General features: G+C 35.8%; 1 protein-coding gene across 5 annotated transcripts in view; it reads right to left on the reverse strand.

The window, feature by feature from the left end:
* Positions 1-20,584, reverse strand: part of crb (cell polarity complex component crumbs) — a 390,522-nt gene that overhangs the window by 10,737 nt on the left and 359,201 nt on the right. For all 5 annotated transcript variants that reach the window (XM_069839830.1, XM_069839829.1, XM_069839831.1 and 2 more), the window contains 4 exons: positions 15,842-15,966; positions 9,493-9,649; positions 7,855-8,012; positions 2,210-2,317 (listed from right to left, as the gene is read on the reverse strand). In XM_069839830.1, the coding sequence (XP_069695931.1) occupies positions 2,210-2,317; positions 7,855-8,012; positions 9,493-9,649; positions 15,842-15,966 (548 nt within the window). The remainder of the gene's footprint in view (positions 1-2,209; positions 2,318-7,854; positions 8,013-9,492; positions 9,650-15,841; positions 15,967-20,584) is intronic.

A 20,584-nucleotide genomic window follows, 5' to 3' on the forward strand; every position in this document is an offset into this window, starting at 1 on the left:
TGATGCAAGTACAGTGAATAATATTTAAATGTCATTTTCTTTCAATTCTATGTCATTTTTCCATTATTTTAAGGGCATTTTATTGATCATTTTAAGTAGATTTTTAGGTTATCAACATCCGCCCCCTAGTTATGACAGGATGCATGGAGAAATGAAAACTATAATGCTTTTCACATGACTTAGTTCATGCATATCATCTTCTTCGTGACTACAATATTTAGTATGGGAGCATGTAATATTTAAATTATCACCACTAACAGTGACTGAGTCTTAACAATATAACTAGACATCATTGCTTAAGTTTGAATGGCTCATGTTGTTTTGGGAGGCTAAAAAGCTGCGACGTCCATGAACCAAGTCGCACATGAAAAGGGGTACAGGTGTTTATGCTTCCATTTGTTTGCCAACAAATGCCATCAATGATGATATTTTATTAATTAACATTGTACTGTCATAGGAACTAAAAAATGAGTTCATTAATGGCAATTTCGCATTTTCGACAGAGATAGTGATGAAAGAAATCACTACATTAAGTATCAGTTCAAGTATTAGACCCTAGTGGATCCATTACGGTCTCCTGCCATAGAATGTCCCAAATTTCTGTGACCTGGTGGAGGATAAGACAGGATCTGTTTAGGTATTATGCTTGGAGGCATCTGTTTGACGTGTGATTTCCAGTTTGTACTGTATTATTGATTGTACTTGACAATTGAGTCCATGTTGAGGTATTTCATAATGTCTAGGGTTACCATGAGAAGAAATTCTATAGGAGGACATGGAATTTAAAATAAGAGGACATTGCTGAAAAAAAGGAGAACTTTTTAAAAACTGCTATGAACAAAATTAAAGATAAAAACAATGGCTCACCTTACTCAGTTTTCTCACTAGTTGCTGAATCAGTATTACATCTGTACCCTACTTACCAGTAGAGCCCACTTTGTGCACAAGAGCCTGAACAGACAAACTTATATCTTGTAACAAATAACTATGGAACTGTTCACAGGACATGTCCTTGAAATTATATTTCACCATGATGATACCTCTGTCTGTCTTCGTTAGCATGCGATTTCGTTCTTTTGTCCATTGAATAGATATTAGGAACAATACTCTTTCAGCACTTCCATTGTGACTTGAGATAAATAAATAGAATTGATATATTTTTAAGAGTTCTGAGAAAGTTTCAGTGCTCGTAGAACTATTGGAATTGAAGAATTTTCACCTTTGTTTTATCTAAACTTAAATCTTTGTCAAAATTAACTTGATTGGCATATCTTTGTACATTGCAGAATAAAATTGATAAAATAGCTTAGAAGCATGAATATCTAGTGACATTTTTAGAGTGTAAGAATTCAATGCATGTCAACAGGTCATCATATTTTATGTTTTATTTTTTAAGTGCTCCAGCTTCAACCATTGAAAGCAGTTAAATTCTTTCTTAGGTTTTCACCATTTGTTTAGATATTATATGCATAATATCGCACATTATTTAATATTCATATTAATTCTAGTTGAAATGTGAAATGCTGGACATTTCAATTTTTTTTTTTAATGTCTGCCGGTCAGGATAAAATGATTAAAATAGAGGACATATCCTCCTTTTGCTGGATGAATTGTAACCCTAATGATGTCAACAATCCTTCGATGTTCGAGAAGGGAACAACCTACAGTTCTCCTCATGAACCTCAACTCCGCTGCCGTCAAACATTTCTCATCAGTCTTCCTGATGGTCCATGCCTTACTACCATATGTAAGGACAGGTCTAGCAAGAGTCTTATAGATTTGGAGTCTGATGTGTTTACTATATTAAGTATAATAATAAATAATAATCCGAGGCAGGACAGCCCATGAAAGACCATGACCGACCAGCCAGCTGCTAGCCTCACGTCCACATTTGACAAATTTGTGGTTAAAATATTGCCTATTCATAAAGTTTTATCTGATGATGTCGCTGGGCGGCGAAAACATTCATAAAAACATTAAATGTAATATAAAGGAATACATCCTTAAATATTATGCGACAAGTCATTGACTGAAATATAAACAATATATTTATTGAACTAAAGATCTCTTTAAGACTTATCTGAAAAAAAAAAAAAAAAAAAAAAAAAAACCAAAATGAATTGTTAAATTTATTAAGAAAGTAAAAATGATGAAATTTACAACTTGATAGTAAAAGAACTACTGTCCAGTTAAATTGGTTTTACTTTACCTCTGAGCAGTTCTTTCCCTTGAAACTGGCAGGACATTCACAGGTATAGTCACCAGGAGAATTTTCACAATTCGGTATGCATCTTCCACCGTTTTTACAGGGTTTTTCCTATATAAAAACAAAAACAAATACCAATGTTCTCGACTCTGGGAAGACACAGATTTATAAGGACGGGACGTAATATAATGAATATAACACATATTATACTTTCCTGAGCAGCCTAGGAAGGAGATATACACCAGTGCTTGGCATAGAGATTTCCCATGTGCGCATGAGCAATTTTAAAAGAGTATGTTAGTTGGGAGGCCGGGGGGAAAAAGACCTTTGGGGAGGCCGAGACATAGATGGGAAGATAATATTAAAATGGATTTGAGGGAGGTGGGATATGATGATAGAGATTGGATTAATCTTGCTCAGGATAGGAACCAATGGCGGGCTTATGTGAGGGCGGTAATGAACCTCCGGGTTGCTTAAAAGTAAGTAAGTAAGTAAGTAACGTATTAAATATACATGCTACTTTCTTGATGAATTTTAATTTTAATAAGAACAATTTTGAGTAAAATTTCAGAATGTCTTGCAAAAATAAAGAGAGAAAAAGCACAATTTTCTAAGTCAGGCTAGGCTGTAAGGTACAGCATGGCAACACTATGGAGTATTTTCAGAATTTTGGTTACTGTACTATTTTGCGTGACTTCTGACGCAAATTGATATTTGCATGCTCCTTAAATGGATTTTGTCATCACCACTGTTACATATTTTATTCAGTGTTGAATTCAGGCTTTTTCTCCCAGGGAAGGGAATTTATATTATATTATATGGGGGGAGGTGGAACTGACAACAAAAGAAACAATAATTCAGATCCTATTTAACAACACTAGAGGTACTCTTTGTAAAAGGGAACATAAAAAAACAGGGTCAATTAAAGAAATAGTGCTTTCATTCTTTTATACATTATTTTGTTTTAAATATGTTAATACAGACATTAACTTAAAAATTTTAATAATGTTGTGTAAAACATGGTGAATATGAACTATCCTTCTGTGTAAAATTGTCCCATGAAGCCTGTGTTAAGCATCTTTTTTTATATAAACTGCTTAAATTAAATAGGCCTACAAGTAGCAACTACTCATTAATTAAATTAGACGTCTTACAGTAGATTTTCTAAAGTTTTTAAAGGACATACGTGAATACCTCACCTGTTTTAAAGAGCTTCGAGGCCATTTTTAAATGCATTTCCCACAGTTTATAAAATGCACCACCCCGAGTACAATCGAAATACAACCAATCATATTTAGTTTCCCAACGTTTTTGAATTTGACTTTGCGTACAACCATTTTGTTCACTGATTCACCATAACAGCACAGTCTAGTAAATACAGTCACGAAGCTTGAGGTGATTTTTTGCATTTCTCGCGATACAATGCTCCAAGTGGTTAGCAACTGAGAGTACTAGGAACAATAGACTGTGCGATAGTAATCAGCCTAGTGGCTAGCAACTAAAGTTCAACTGTCATTGGATGCATATTCCCTACGTATTGAGCTTCGTGACTGTATGTACTAGACTGTGATAACAGTCCTACATGAAGGTAACACAGATGGAATTACCGGTTCACAGATTTCACTTTCACTTAAAGCCAAATGATAAGAGTTTTCTCCATTAAATGCAATGGATGCACTTTCCACCGACTCCTCAGTACGTATTTTCTTATTAAGAAAAGTAAACAATGTCTCTTATTTTAGTAAACAAAATTATTTTATTTGCTAAAATTTGCTCTGAAAACTATGCTGTGCTACAGATTCCCCTGCAGGCTATCCCTAAACTCCCCTACAGTCTAAAGGCTTGTCTCCACTATTAAATATTTAACAACACGTTAAATATAATATGTCGAATTTAACATGTATATGGACATTTCAAGTCTCAAACATGTTGACTGAGTATGTTGAAGTTAACATTTTTAACATATTGGCGTGTTTTCCAGCAGCAATGGAAAACATGTCAAGTCAATTCATTTGCTCGTGCAGCATTGGTACAGTTCGACAAAGTTCGTACAGTTTCCATAGCAACAACTAACTTCCGATTTTGTGGCGCGTATCTTGAGCATTTTTATACTATTATTGGTCCTTGGTGTTGGCTGTCATAGTCAATCAATTGCACTGTAATTTTTTTAACTGAGATGAAATGGCTGCTCTTAAATTGTGTCTTTCTTTGATGAAACAGGAAGTATTTTTGCAGCACTATATTAAAATCGTGTTCTGACATTCTCAGCAAGTTTTTGAATCCAAATTGATCTTCAGCTTTAAGCTCGTTTAGAATGTCTTCTGCATAGCGTCTTTTATTAAGATATTGCTGCACCCACATTCTCATTTTCTTCCTTTTCAAGGCCTTGTAACAAACAATAGAGGCAATTACAAAAGCCAAATCATCATCTAAGTCCATTGTCCAAGGTTTGAAAATAAGACACTACCTACCTACATTTTAAAATCTCATAGACTGTTTATGGTGGACTACGCAAAGAAAGTCAAGTTTAACAAGTTTAACAGTGTGGACAAAGTGTTAAATGAAATTAGCATTAACATGTTCAATCAACATGTTGGGATGTTAACAGTAAACAATTTAACATTTAACATGTTGTTGTTAAATGTTTAATAGTGAAGACGAGCCTTAAAGAATCCCTTTACTACTTTTTGCGTAGGGATCGATGCAGTCCCACAACCCCAAGTCCCATGAGCACTATGAGTTTCAGGGAAGAAAGCACAGTACATACATAGCACAATCACATATAATGGAGTCCAGTTCGGTGATCATCCGCAGCCAACTCTACATTGGAGCAAATAAAAAAATATGGGAAAGAAAAGAAGAAGAAGAAGAAGAAGAAGAAGAAGAAGGAGAAGAAGAAGATGATGATGGTGATGGTGATGGTGATGATGATGATGATGATGATGATGATGATGATGATGATGATGAAAGAGGGGAAGTGTAATTATGATGGAGAAATAAGCACAAGGTCCAACGCTGATAGTTACACCAGCAATTCTGTTTCAATTGGTTTAGGAAAAACCTCGGGAGAAACCTGAACCAGGATTTGAACCTGGGCTCGTTTGTTTCACAGTCAGACATGCTAATACAGTAAAACCTCCCTAAAACGAAATGCGATCGTTCCAGATTTCCCCCCCCCCCCCATTTTCACAGGTTTTCGTTTTACAAAGGGTTGAGTTTTGGCAAAACTAAGAATAGACTACTGCAATATGCTCACTGTGGGAAGAACACAATGAAGAAATAATTTGAAATAAAAGTTACTACAGTACATACGAAGTGAATTTTATTTTCATAATTATTAACTTACGTAATTGCAGCCTCTCTCTCTCCCTCTCTCTGTGCCCTAGTTTCTTGGCCCCCACATTTCTTTTAAAGTGCATTGCCGCGACTTTTTTTTGAAGGGAACATTGCAGGATTTCCTTTGTGTCCTGCATCAATTCAGAGTGTAAATTGCGCCCTGATCCATTGGTTGTGTAAGTGAAGTTGTGTTTGATGGAAAATAGATTAACTTCACGTTAGACAAATCAATCCTTGGGTGGCAGGTAGCATTGTCTAAAAACAGTATGACCTTACGACCTTGACGTTTCATTGCTCCATTAAAATTATGAAGCCATTCTTCCATGACAGAACTGGTCATCTAGGCTTTTTTTTTTATTAAATCGCACAGTTTTACTTTATTTGCACTGTTATTTAACACTGTATTGGCATATTAACACAAAACTCAGAATAAATAAAGGAATTGTGAAACTAAATTGACACTACACTGCAATTATTCACAGTTTTATTCTACTCGCACTGTCCTTTATCACTGTATTGGCTTGTTAGCACAAAACTGAGAATAAATTAAAGAAAATACAAGAGGATTGGAAGAAGTAACGGTACAGGAGGTCAGTAACCTGCCCGGGTCCTTGACAATAAGCACAGAACATGGCTACAGAAGCTCCATCCCCAACGCCTGACAAAGAAAAGCGAAAGTCTTTCAGATCATTGCATGTACAGTCACACAAAAAAATTATGTCATGGTTCGTACAGTATTATCGCAAACTTAAAAATGGCTTGAAAGAATTTAGCAACAGTTACGCTTAAAATTATCTGTTCTATTCAGGTTTTTTACCTAAATGGTGCCCAAAAATGATTCCGTTTTCGCATTAAGCAGTTTTCTGTTTCAAAGTATTATTTTACATAGGAAATCATTCCGTTCCCAAATTTATTTTTCGTTTGTGCAGTTTCCTTTTTATAGAGGGTACGTTTTAGCAAGGTTTTACTGTAGTTACTTCACAGTCTATCAAATTTGCATATTTTCTTCACTACATAAAGATCCACCTCTGGTTTCGTTAGATTCTCCTAGAAAGTGTTGCTCTACCCAAGTGATATTTTCCTTCTGAAATCTCTGTCATTATAATCAACTGATGCAGAATCTCTGCGAGCTTTATAAACTTTTCTCGGTTCATCTAGCACATTGCACTCGTCCATTGCACTTAAAACACTTTGCTCAACTAAACTGGAGTCACCTATTTAGATTATTCCATAAATTACGAGAAGTTTCTCTTCTTGCTCTTGTTCATGTATACCAAAGTAGCCACCGGCATGGCTCAGTCGGTTAAGGCACTTGCCTGCCGGTCTGAAGTTGCGTTCGGGCGAGGGTTCAATCCCCGCTTGGGCTGATTACCTGGTTGGGCTTTTTCCGAGGTTTTCCCCAACCATCATGTGAATGCAAGATAATCTATGGCGAATCCTCGGCCTCATCTCGCCAAATATCACCTCACTATCACCAATCTCATCGACCCTAAATAACCTAGTAGTAGATACAGTGTCGCTAAATAACCAACTAAAATTTAAAAAAAAAAAGTACCAAACTCAGAGTAATTGCTCTGCGCTAGAGCACGTTCTCTCAGAGGGGAATATTGCTCACAGAGTGAGTAAGGTTTATGTATGTGAATGCGAGAAGTTTCTTCAGAATTGAGAGAAAAGAGCAATTTCTCTTCTTTATGTACATCACCCATTGCCTTCATTCAGTTTCTCTACAGTGTCATTTCCTCGGTCTAAGCAGGAAGAGATGTAGCATTGAAGGTCATCAGCATACAAGTGATAGTTACAATGCCTTACAAGTGATGTAATATTATTGACATATATTGTGAACGACAATGATCTGAGTACCGATCCCTGTGGTACACCTGATGTTATGTTAAGCCAGGAGGAACTTCGGTTTCTAGATACAACACATTATTGTCTTTCCTGTAAGTAGGATTCGAACTAACTCACAGCAGTCTCTGATGAGCAGGTCAGAATTTACAGAGTTGAAAGCTTTGCTAAGATCAAGAAGAGTTAGTATTGTCACTTTATTAGAGTCAATTGCTTCACGAATGTCTCTAGTCACTTTAAATAGAGCAGTGCAGAGTGTCACTTGTCTACAAAATTATTATTGGCTGTGCATTGTAAATATGGACTCTAATCATAAAATAATTTAAAGAGAACACAAGATATGTAAAAGCAGGAATTTCTGAATTAGCACAAGATGAACTCAGTTTAGACAGAAAAATGTCTGATGTATTTTATATGAATGTGATTTTATGTGAATGTGATTCAAGATCTAAGAAAAGTGAACTTACATAGCAGGTATCATTGTCGGCACACTGGTGGCCACATTTTCCTTCTGGACATTCGCACATGAAGCTCCCAGGAAAATTCCTGCATAGACCTGCCCCACACAGTTGTGTGTAGATGCTACATTCATCGATGTCTATAGAGCACTGTGGTCCCTCGTACCCTAAAACAGGAGAACAGCCGAGAAATTAACAAACTACTGTATTTCTAACTCAATGTGTCCTCCATCAATCCATTTTCGGAGTACAACACAATGACATAATAGCACATACTTCTTCATTATATATTATTTCGTTGGCTTAGAGTGTAAACCTGCTAACCGCCAAAAAGAAAATTTTACAAATGAAGCAAAAACCTGAGTTTAAATTAACTCTGAAACTTTAGGACCAAATCCAAAGTACAAGTGGCATTTATACTTGTACTTTGGATTTGGTCCTAAAGTTTCAGAGTTAATTTAAACTCAGATTTTTGCTTCCCTTGTAAAATTTTATTTTTTGGCAGTTAGCAGGTTTACACTCCAAGCCGACGATTTTCAGATTGTATATTTTTGTTGCGTCACTCTTGGTGGTCTAAAGGTTAGCATACCTTCATTGGAACTTCTTCCTCTTCAAGGGAAGTAAATCTGGGATGTCTATGCTACAGATAAGACCATGAAAGTACTCTGTCCCTGAACTCCAGGGAAAATTAACCAGTTATTTCTCACCCACATCAAATTTTAACTTTGCTACATAATCATCATCATCATCTTCACCTATTAATTTCGTCATACTGAAATAGAAATATTCATTTTGCTAGACTAGAAGACTAGCACGTTGTGGCATTATTAGGAATAAAATTGTAGACCAACGTGCCTAGAAAGAATGTTGAGTAGTACCGGTATAAGAACAAAATTTTAATGCCCCACTCACATCAGCAAAATTCATCTTACAAAAATGTTACAACTCAAGAATTAGCAACTTCACAGAACCTCAGCTGCAGGAAAATCCAGGAGAGATTACTTCATGTAGGATTAGCCTACAACTTCACTTAGAAATAAAGACTTTTATGTTTCCTAACATGACTCCTTTTAATTTTGCAGAGATATGGCCAAGCAGTAGACATTTTCTTCACGATTTTGTAATTTCTGTACCTAATATAATTTAATTACCATTACTTCAAAACAATGCATATAAACATAAAAGCACATAGTTCTTAAAACTATGCAGTGAGAAACTGCTCGGCATAATCAAACGAATACTATGGTGTCATGAGTTACGTAGTACTTCACCATGAGGACAAGAGCCCAGGACATGTGCAAGAGTTTCTAGTTCTTTGCAGCATCACCAACAGAGGATGTTGTTGTATAGCGATCAAATTTAATAGCACAAGTCCTTTTATCAAAGTTAAAATCTCGTTGAGTCGAGCGTAAAAGAAACTACTGTTAGCTAATAACAACAAATGCATCATAAAAAACAAGTCGCTCAGAAGCACACAGATGCATGTATGAAGTTGGAGATGAAATTCATAGTAAGTTAGGATAGGTAGAAAGAACTGTGCAAACACTAAGGAATCGTAATCTGGAGAGCCAGAAATACATTATCTAAACTTTATGTAACTATAATGTATACTAAACTCCCTTTCAATATGACACATAAAGCACATACCTGTGGATGAACAGTTACACTTGTAGATGTTTATGCCATCGGTACAGCTGCCTCCATTCTGACAAGGAGAAATTCTGTCTGGTCCTATTGCACATTCATCGATGTCTTCTTCACAGAACTTCCCTGTGTAGCCTGGTGAACACTTACAAACTGGTGCCTAAAATGACGATATCAACTCATTTTATTAACATCCTTCAAACAGACTGGTTAATATAATGTATGATGGATGTTCATTAAGTACAGTTGGGACGTTCGTTCTGTGTCAGTGAGAATCATGTGGTAGCTAGCCAGTGAGCCTACACTCTCGCGCATGCGCAGAATATGGCAAGTGGCCAGTCTCGCAGAAAGCCTTGGCTGTGTAACGTCGTCCTGCCACGTGCGTGATAATTGCTGTTTGTTAGTTTAGTTAGTTCATATTCATATTGTTTATTTATTATCGTGGCAAATTGCAGTTGTGTGCGTTTGTGTAGATTAAAATGCCTCCTATTCAGTCTAAACTTGGCGCAAAAACACTGCATAGCCAAACTCGGGAAGTTGTGAACAATATACATTCTTTCATGAAGAGTGAAGCAGCTTCTGGAGACTTTTTAATACCGCTGAAAAAGGTGCAAGAACGAGTGAGTGCAGCAACTAAAGTGCCCGAAAGAATAATAAGAAAGATAATTAAAGAAGGGAAACAGTGTGAGGAAGAAGGGACCTCTTTTGGAACGCCCGGTAAAGTTCATCGTGTACCGAAACTCATCACAGATGTTGATGATTTTGATAAAAGAGTTATACGACAGACAATTTATAATTTTTATATAAATGACAAAACAGTGCCCACTGTCAGTAAACTGCTACCTAAACTAAAAGATGCCATAAACTTTAACGGGGGTAGTACAAGTTTAAAGATCATTTTACGTGATATGGGGTTTAAATGGAAGAAGACAAGAAATAATAAAGCGGTATTACAGGAAAGGCATGATATTCGAGAACAGCGCATATCATATTTACGCGCAATAAAGAAATACAGAGAAGAAGGTAGGCCTCTAATATACGAGGATGAAACGTATATTCATAGCACGCATACAAGACCAACAAATTGGAGTGATGACAAAACCTCAGGTTTACTGGCGCCTATTTCGAAAGGACCTAGGCTTATTATTGTTCATGCAGGGGGTCGAGCGGGTTTTGTACCTGGCGCATTTCTGATGTTTAAATCGAACAGGAAAACTGGAGACTACCATCATGAAATGAATGCCAACAATTACCAGAAGTGGATAACGGAAAAGTTGATTCCGAATTTGCCCCCTAGATCTGTTTTTATAATAGATAACGCACCTTACCATAACGTGCAGTTGCATAAAGCTCCCTCAAGTAATTCAAAGAAAAGTGATATGCAGGACTGGCTTAGAAGAAACAATGTGCAGTTTCAGGAAAATATGCTGAAAGTGGAGCTTTACAGGCTCATTAAAACACATAAGCCACTTCATAAAACTTACGTGATTGACAATCTCTTAGCTATGAATGGACATTGTGTACTCAGATTGCTGCCGTATTCACCTGAGCTAAATCCATTGGAATTGATTTGGGCAGATATCAGGCAGTGGATAGCCGGTCAAAACACAACTTTTAAATTAGAGCAAGTGATGAAATTGTGCCAACAACGGATTGATGACATCAGTGTAGAAAAATGGGAAAAAGTATGTGAACATATTGAAAAAATCGAAGATGAATATATTGAACAGGAAGGAATTATGGAAAATGTAATTGAAAGCTTCATAATTACGGGCGGAGACAGCAGTAGTGAAAGCGACGACGATGAAGATGATGATCATAACGAAAATCACGACGACAATGGTGGTGATATATCTGGTATCGAAAGTTTGTCTGATGATTAGATATATTGATTGCGTCTGTTTCTCTTCATTGCTATATAATTGAACCATGGATATCATGTTATGTTTATAATCAGTTTGTATTTATTATGATAACACGTGTGATGTGATAAGTGATACTGGACAACTGTGAGTGGAATGCGCCGTTCATCGCACATCCTGGAACCAACTGCGCATGGTGATGTCACTACACGCTGCAGATCCCAGCCGAGGCGGTAAGTCACGTGTTTCTATAAACTCACTCTGTTGCTCAAGTAACCAAGCACACCGGCACAGAACGACCGTCCCAACTGTAAGTTTCTTATTTCTGCTAAATTGAGACAAGGTTACTTAGAGCTGCGAATTTTTATACTAAAAGTTAGCCTCCCCCTGAAGAGGATCTGCAGTGAGTATGCGCTTTTTACTCGAAATAACAGCATGGAGATTGTTATGTTAGAGATATAGTCTAAAGAAGAGGTGAGAATAGTTTTCTGTACAAGCAGGTATCTGGTTTATCAGAGAGTAAAATTCATAATAGGTTCTTGGAGATGTATGTTAATGTTGTGATGTCAGTTCAGATGATTCGAAAATGGTGCCAATATTTACTAAAGGATGAATTAAGCTAGCCTCAGTAATGGTATCAAAACAGAACATGTGAACGAAATCATCACAGTAGACAGAAGAATTAATGTGTGAGACATCATTAAAGCAGTGGACTTGTCACATGATTCTGTTTACTCTTCTCATCCATAACGATTTGGACTAATATTAAGTATTGTAGCATTGGTTTTCAAAACTCATTTCTGATTGCTGCACTAAGCAAATGGACTGCAGTCTTGTACTTATGAATTATTATCCAATACTAAAATGATTGAAAATGTAATTCTCTGATGATGTTGTGATGGGTGATAAAGAGCTGAGTGCACTTAATCTTATGGTGAATCCTCAATCTCATCTTGCCAAATATTATATCACTATTATTAATTCCATCGATGCTAACCAACCTAATTAATATTAATTAATCCAATAATAAATCATTTGATTAATTTAAAAAAGATCATCAGTATCATTAAAAGATCACATTGTAATAATATATAATTGTAATATATAAGGAAACGAAATAGCAAATGTTCTGGCAAGAAGAGGTACAACAATTATAAAGAAACAAAGCCATTTTCTTTCTATTCTATAAAAAAATCATCCACAATAAATTTCATTTAATCCAGAAAAAAGAAATAGGGGACAAATATTAAAGGCAAATCATGGGAAATAATATTAATAAATCCTGGAAAAATTTCACAAGCACCACGAAAATCTGCTGTCGCTTTATTTAGATTGGTGACAGGTCATGGCTGTTTATCAAACCATCTACGGTGAAGCCTCTCATTTACGGATATCGAAGGGACGTAACAATCTATCCGCATCTGGGAGGTGTCCTTTATTGGGAAGGAGGCTCCCCAATCTAACAGTAAATTTATAATATGCATTATGTATCCCTTCACGCTTTAAATGAAATGTATTACTGTAGTTTAATTCTAAATACAGTCTACTGTACTACAGTAAATTCTTTGCAACTCTGAACTACAGTAGATAAAACTGAAAAAGGAAAATACAGTACTATACCATGCAATTTTATTCTAGGTCTACAGTTATGCAGTACTGTAATTTACAGTTTTCAACTTAACCTTTATGTTCAGGTGCCATGTCTCTCCAAACAGAACAACTGATTGAAGTGAAGAGAATAATCCTACTAACCCCATCATGTGTCGAATACAATTTCACGATCGCGGAAACCTTGGATCAATCAGACAGGTTAAATTTTATGACTTTGTTTATCCACCCGTTTCCAGCTAACAAGGGGTAGGCGACTGGACTAGTGGTAGCCTACGAGACCCTTATGTTATGTTTTATGTTAAGAAATTTATGTACAGGTCTCAAAACTAAATTTTCCATTTTTGTAACACATTAGGTCTTGAAATCCAAGTTCTGTCCGCAGTCAGGAGGTAAATTAAGCTTCAGGACTGTGAAACAGCTGTCCGTGTCCGTGTCTGATGGCCGGTTTGTCCAAGTATTGTTAGAAGACTTAACAACTGTTAAACCTTCAACAGTTTGTTAAATACAGTTTTTCCATTTGTTCAACACCAGTTTGGCTTAACAGATTCTTAACCGTTTGTTAACTTTAAATGTAGGATTTCAGGCCGTTAACTCATTTAACAAACAGTTAAACATGGTGGATAACACCACAGCTGTTCAGACAAAAGTTGTGAAAGTAACATGTTATGTTTCTCTTTGAGGAATGTTTAGAGTAAGGGACCGTTTCACCAAGCTTCAGTAAATCAGTCCAAATGAAACATTACCTAGTACTGAACATTGAAATATTTACACGATTACGTTTGTATGTGAGCTGTGTCCGTAGACTTCAAGCCTAACAGCTATATGTGCCTCGTCGCGCTGGTTATGTCATGGTACCCAGATGGAGTAGTCAGTAGCGTGTTGGCTTGCTATCCCAGGGGCCCGTGTTCAGTTCTCGGCGATAACTTTTTTTTTTTAACGTAACTAATTTTTATACATGTTACCTTTCTTCATTTTTATAATTTTGTGTAGTGGAACTTATTATTTCGCAACTCTGGTTCCACTAGGAGAATTTAAAAAACTCTTGGGAGATCAATTTTCTTCCCGAAATAAAACAAAGATAAACAAACAAATTAAAGAAAAATAAAAGAATACACATGTGGATCTAATACATTGTCCACATGCCATCGGCGTCTATCACTGCCTGGCATTTTCGGGGCATTGAGTCCACCAGATCGCGGAAATAGTTCTGATCCTTAGCGAAATCTTCCCAGGTAACCAGAACTTGATCCCAGAACTGATCTGGATTTTGAGGAGGGATGTCTCGATATTTGTCAATCCTCTTTTTCATGCTTTTCCGTGAACCGTCTTTGAACGTTTATGGCGGTGTGCGCGGGGTGATTATCCTGCTGGAAAATTAAATTTCCACCGGAAAGAAAACGATTATAAATTCCAAGAATCCAGCTCTTTCGCTTCTGTTTTAAAGGCAGTGCAAACATATCTTATCGCTAGCTATAATATAATTCTAATAAATGAAAGTTAATATACCAATTAAGTTTTGTTATGTTTGAATGCACATTATGTATTAATTTACTAATATTTCTTAGGTACCGGTATGTAGTTATAATAATCACTTTCATGTCTTAAAATAAAACTCAGTTGTATGTTACCTAGTTGAAATAGGCCACTTGTTTCAATTCACTAGCTACTATTAACTCTAGATTTTATGTTACTAGCTCTTCAACTATAGCCGATGTCAATAGTGCTTCAAAATACGCAGTGAGTAAATAATAAAATGTTTCAGCAGCAATTGCTTCTTTAGGACGAAATTACATATAATTTATACATGAACCTAAATTAGAGAATTTTATATGATACGGAATTCTCCTCGGGGTTTTCTGTACAGTTGACTACACACACATTCGTGTAATTATTGTCACCTGGTGGTCATAATGCTGAGATTTTTCTAAACAGAAATTCATATTTAGCATTATAAAATGTAACCATACATAATAATAATTATTATTCAATAGCAGTCAATGCAACTTTCATTTATCAATTCTCTGTACTGTATGAATCATGGCTACTGTAATAGGTTACGATTTTACACATGTTTCATGACTTACTCCATAGTACAGAATTTAAATAATAATATCAGCCAATAAGAAGTTGTCATTACCAACTGCTGTTGAGTAGTTAGAATAGTATTAACGACAATTAAAGTTAAGTGTTTGTTATTTTAAACAAAATTATGTTGGAAAAATGGAAAATATCTTAACAAAACGTTAAAAATAAACCAGCTGTTAATTTAACATTTGTTAAGCCAAATTAAACATTACTTGGAAAAACTGGCCATGAGAGTGTCCATAAAGGAGAGTTTAATTTATCATTATTTCTATGTTATTTCAGTTGGGACATAAAAATCTGTCCATATATAGGAGTGTCCGTATCTTGGGGGGTGTCCATAAGGAGAGGTTTCACTGTTCACAGAATAGGAATATTCAACAGGTACACCTTCTTGTACCCTATGCAACGTCAATGAAGAAATAAACATGGAACATCTTGAAAGATGTGGAGCTGTAGAGAAAGAAGACGCATGCACGCACACACACAAAATAATAAAAAAGATGAGGGCTGTTGGTTCCTGTTGCATGACAACTCATAGGGCTTGTATTGTTTGGGAGTTGTTGGTCAGCTGAATTGTCTGTTCTGTTGGATCCATCGGTTTCAGTATCCTGTGATTTTTTGTTTCAAATCCAAAGCACCAGTAGAAGGTTATTATTTTGATGATGCGAGGACTATTAGACATGCTGTAATGAGATCTCTGATAACAATAATAACACACTGGATAGTCTATGAATGAAATACTCGCTTTGTCAAGATATGAATTTGGCTGCTCTGTCAAAGTTAGAAGTACTTACAATGCCAGTCAGCTCACATACAGCACCATTCTTGCAAGGTTCGTCTATGCAATATGCCTGGCTGCAAAGGCGTCCTACAAAGCCTTCCTGGCATAGGCACGTAAAGTTGTCACCAGTCTTAGTATCTGCAGAATAACACAATATATCAGGTTACTCAATATCCTGCACTTCAGGGGTACATAATGCAGTCATATTTATTGAATCAAAAGCCATAATACAGGACAGGCAGTAGTCAGAAATAATCTATAGAAGCTTCTCGCTTATTGTTAGACATGACTGTCTGGTTCCTTTACAATTTTTTACCCTACTTGTAAATGGGAATCCGCTTTATTTTTAGCGTGGGTAGATGAGGGCTTATCCCACCTTTAAAGTGAAATATTATCATACGGTAGGGAGAGTCATTCGAAATTGCAAAATGGGGGGAGGGGGGGTGGCTGGAGCTGAAAACCTAATAAGTAGAGCCCAGATGTTTAGGCATTTATTTTGGTTAAAATAGGCAGCAAATAGGCACTAAAAATAATAAAAATAGGCAGTGAAATAGGCATTTATTATTCATGGAAACAGACAAAAAATAGACAAATACTTAATAAACTATCTCATATGGTATAAGGTACCCACTTTCCTTGGTTACATGTCACAACAAGTTACATGTCAACTGTCATCGTGAGCCGCCTGTCAAAGAGAACGTTTTTTATGGTGGAAAAAGATCTTTCTACTGCTACTGAAGTGATTGGAGCAAACTTAAAACAACTTATTTCAGAAGGACTGTCTCTACTTTCTTTCAGAGATCGGGAAAAACCGACTGTGTATTGTCTCAAAAAGAGGAGTGTGAGAAGAGATTAGAGACTTCAAAGTATGCGTAACTTGTGCATGCAAGCAACAATAGCAACGGGACTTGGAGACTTACTTTCAATACTTCTCTCATCCCCTTTCTTTCGCTGGTAACCCCGAAGTGACCTGAGCACTGAGGGTTACACTGTTAAAAAATCTTTGTTAAGTGACATAAAAGATGGAATCGGTAAGGGAGAAAAGTTTACGATTTCTTGGAAACATATGTATTGCTGGAGAATAAGATTCTCAGCAAATATTTGTGTGAGGTGAATATATATTTTTAATTTGTACAACCGTTCTGTTTTTTTATATATATAATTTATGTGTGGTTTATTTTAAATGCATTAAAAATATAGAAAAGGTACAATAACGACGTAAAAAGGCTAAAAAAAAGGCATTTAACCTTAAAATAGGCAATGGGAGCTAAAATAGGCAAAAAAGGCAAAATAAAAATTGAGCCTATCATCCCCAAATGTGTGGAAACGTGTTTATCTCTAATAGGTCTTTCATACATACATTCAGTTTAAAAAAGGCATTTTGCCTTTGGCTCTATTAATAAGTAATAAATATTTGTTTTAAACTTCCCCCTTCATATCTAAATTGACGTGTTCTTTTGTTTAAATAGAATTTACTTTAAGTAAATAGTTGTTGAGGCTGGCTAGTTTGAAAATAAAACTTCTCTTGCTTATCAATCACAACAATAAATCTAGACTCCTTCGCCTATCAAACTAAGTATTACAAATTTCAGACATTATTTTAATTCATAATTACAAACAACTAAATCTAAATTAAGTTCGATAAACCATAATGAATTGGGCAGTTGATTTTTAATCCTGTTATTAATCTCTTAATCCAGATAGCGTCACAAAACTTAAATGGTGAAACAAAAACAAGAGAAAATCTAGCTTTAAGGAGCAATTTAATCGAAATTAAACATTTAATCTTTACGGAAAACGTATTATGTGTCTTTCTTGTGTTAAATTTTACATTACCTCGTTAATATGTTTCAGCCTGTTATCGGCTATCTTCAGAACTGGTTGTTGCTGTTAACGAGGTAGTGTAAAATTTAACACAAGAAAGACACATAATACGTTTTCCGAAGTGATATAGTGTTAAATGTTGTGTAATCAAGATGTATATTTAATCTTTGTTGGTGAAACTAGCCCTAGACATTCTCAACTAGTTTTGACTTCATTGATATCCATTTTCAATTTGTGCACCTTGTACTACAGAGATCTCAGCAAACATTGCGAGGTACATTAGCCGACCAGCAGTAAGACCCCTCACATTACTGTAACCTTATCCTGCTGAAAATACACCATAAAGCATTCTGCATAATGTTAATTATTATTCATCACACAGCAATAGACTTCATGTTTATAACTAGATGTTAGAAAATGTTAATAGTCGAGAAATAAATCCCAGATCGATTTTCTTATCTGATGAAGCTTGATTTCATGAGGTCAACAGTGCTAGGTACGTAAGTTACATTTTAGAACTTTTGTGTGATGAATTAACATATGCGGAATGTTTTCTTGGCATATTTTCAGCAGGATAACACCACAGTTCATATTGCTAACGTATTCATGACAGAATTGTGCTGAGCAGTCATAGAGGCAAACAGTGGCTGTAGTGTGGGGATATCACTGCTGGTTGGCTGACGTACTACTGTGACTACAGTTTGTAGTAAGCACACGGGATCATTTCATATAGGACTCTGTCTGTTGCTAGTGAGATCATGAACTGACATGACATATATTCTCAATCCCCTTCTGAGGCCTACTCAATCATTACTGGGGTGACAGTTACTACCAAGAGTTGAGAACGAAGCAATAGCTATCGAAACATGCAATTTTGCCCTTAAACATCTTTGTTCTCGAACAAAATACATAGCTATTATTATCATACGTTCCAGAAAAGAGTGGCCAGTCGGCTATGCCCTGTGTGGTTTCCGCTGCGCGCTAACCGTTTCTCCTGTGCAATCGACTTCCAGTAGCCATATGGCATTCAGTGTGCTTAGAAGTTGTGTAATGAAACTCTCAATTCTTCAAGTGTACAACGTTAGTGTATATAGGTTAGTGATTATTGTGTATTTAAGTAAGACCTAGCAACAAATTCTCATTGTGTGAACGTGTGTATATGTACAATACGTACATAAAAGGCAGAAGGTCGTGTGCGAAAACACGACGACAATTTCGAATAAAGTTTCCAAACAGACCTGTGCCTTATGCCAAAACAATTAGACGACTCGCTAAAAGATTTAAAGAAACAGGCTCAGTGAAGAATCGAAAATTAAGCAGAAAACGTAATGTTCTTACACGGAACGATTGTCAGTTTATTTCCAATAAGATTCCGCCACTGCTCATACAGCTACCGTGTCAATGAGGGAATTGAGGCGTATTTTCGGTACAAGACTAATCAGTATTAATTTGTGGCCTCCACAAAGCCCAGATATAAACACCCTGTGACTTTCATTTACAGGGAACACTAAAAAGTAGGGTTTATAGGAAAAATCCTCGTTCTATAGATGAACTAAAAGATTATATACGAGAAGAAATCCAAGCTATCAATGATGTGGAACTTCAGAGTGTTGTTCATTCGTTTATCAGAAGATATCAGTTGTGTGTGGCGGGAAACGGGGCCATTTTCAGCAACGACTGTGAGCATGTTAAGTCCAAATTATTGAACATTTATTGTTAGTACTGTTATATATTGGAGAAGCGCCAGAGAAATGGTTATGCGCTCGGCAGAAACCACACAGGGCATGGCCAGCCGGCCGCTCTTTTCTGGGACTTATGATAATAATAGCTCTGTAGATCCTTTATATGCCAAAGCATTAATTCATATAATGGAAGCTCATATGTAGGATTTTTTCACCTAAAGGTACATTGTCCTCAACTAGGATAGAAAGCATATATCTTGACCCAAGGGTCAGCAATCCGAAGTCGAATTTGTAATTGATTATTAACTTAATAAAACCTATAGTTTACACGTTTGCAGTATTAATAAAATAATTCCCGGTACATACTATAATTCTTTACATCTTCATATCATTATAATTTAACTATAAATTCAACAACCATTCTGTTATGGTGACAAGAGTAAGGAACAATAGGCTGGTGCCTACCATGCTTGCCTCTGTACTAAGTGGCACGGGTTTAAATAACAATGGCTCAGACGAAAAAATAAAAAATGTACGGCTTTACACAATAAAGAAGGAAAAATGATTGAGAATCAAATATCTCGCTCAGTTTCTGGCATAAGAAAGAACCATACGACATTCGAAAGGTCAGTTATAACAAACAAAATTTTCAAAATTGTCTACATTCCTGCTGTGAATAAATCATTGTTCCACAAGTCTCTTTAGATATTGTGTAACCAGTTTGGACACACCTACCAAGAAAGAAGGAATATATAATATTGATCGTGCTATCAAAAAGGAGTACGTTATATGGCAGTAAAAATTTTTAATAGCCTCCCTATGGATATAAAAAGCCAAACTCAAAACTAAGATTATTTAGGACAAAATTAAAGAAGTACCTAATTTCTCACGTCTTCTATTATGTAGATGAATTTACGACATTCAACAATGCTGCATAAATATTTCTGTTTTATATTAAGTATTAATACTAACCCTTGTATTGTACTAGTATATTTTAAAACTCTTCTGTATATACACTGTGTCCCGCTTAAAACACCAATAAAAGAAATGGCTGTAACTTAAAATATATACGCCAAAGATAAATAAATGTGCCTAGGTTTTGTAGTCCATATCTTACAATTTATGTAAGAATGGTTATCATGGAGATTGAGAATTGAATAAATAATAACAAACTGTAAAATGAAAATTCATAGCTCTAATGAAAAACATATTTAATTGAAACAACATTTTTTGATACATTAAAAGTTGCA

This window comes from Periplaneta americana, chromosome 11 (genome assembly GCF_040183065.1).
Source record: "Periplaneta americana isolate PAMFEO1 chromosome 11, P.americana_PAMFEO1_priV1, whole genome shotgun sequence".
NCBI classification, from domain to species: domain Eukaryota; kingdom Metazoa; phylum Arthropoda; class Insecta; order Blattodea; family Blattidae; genus Periplaneta; species Periplaneta americana.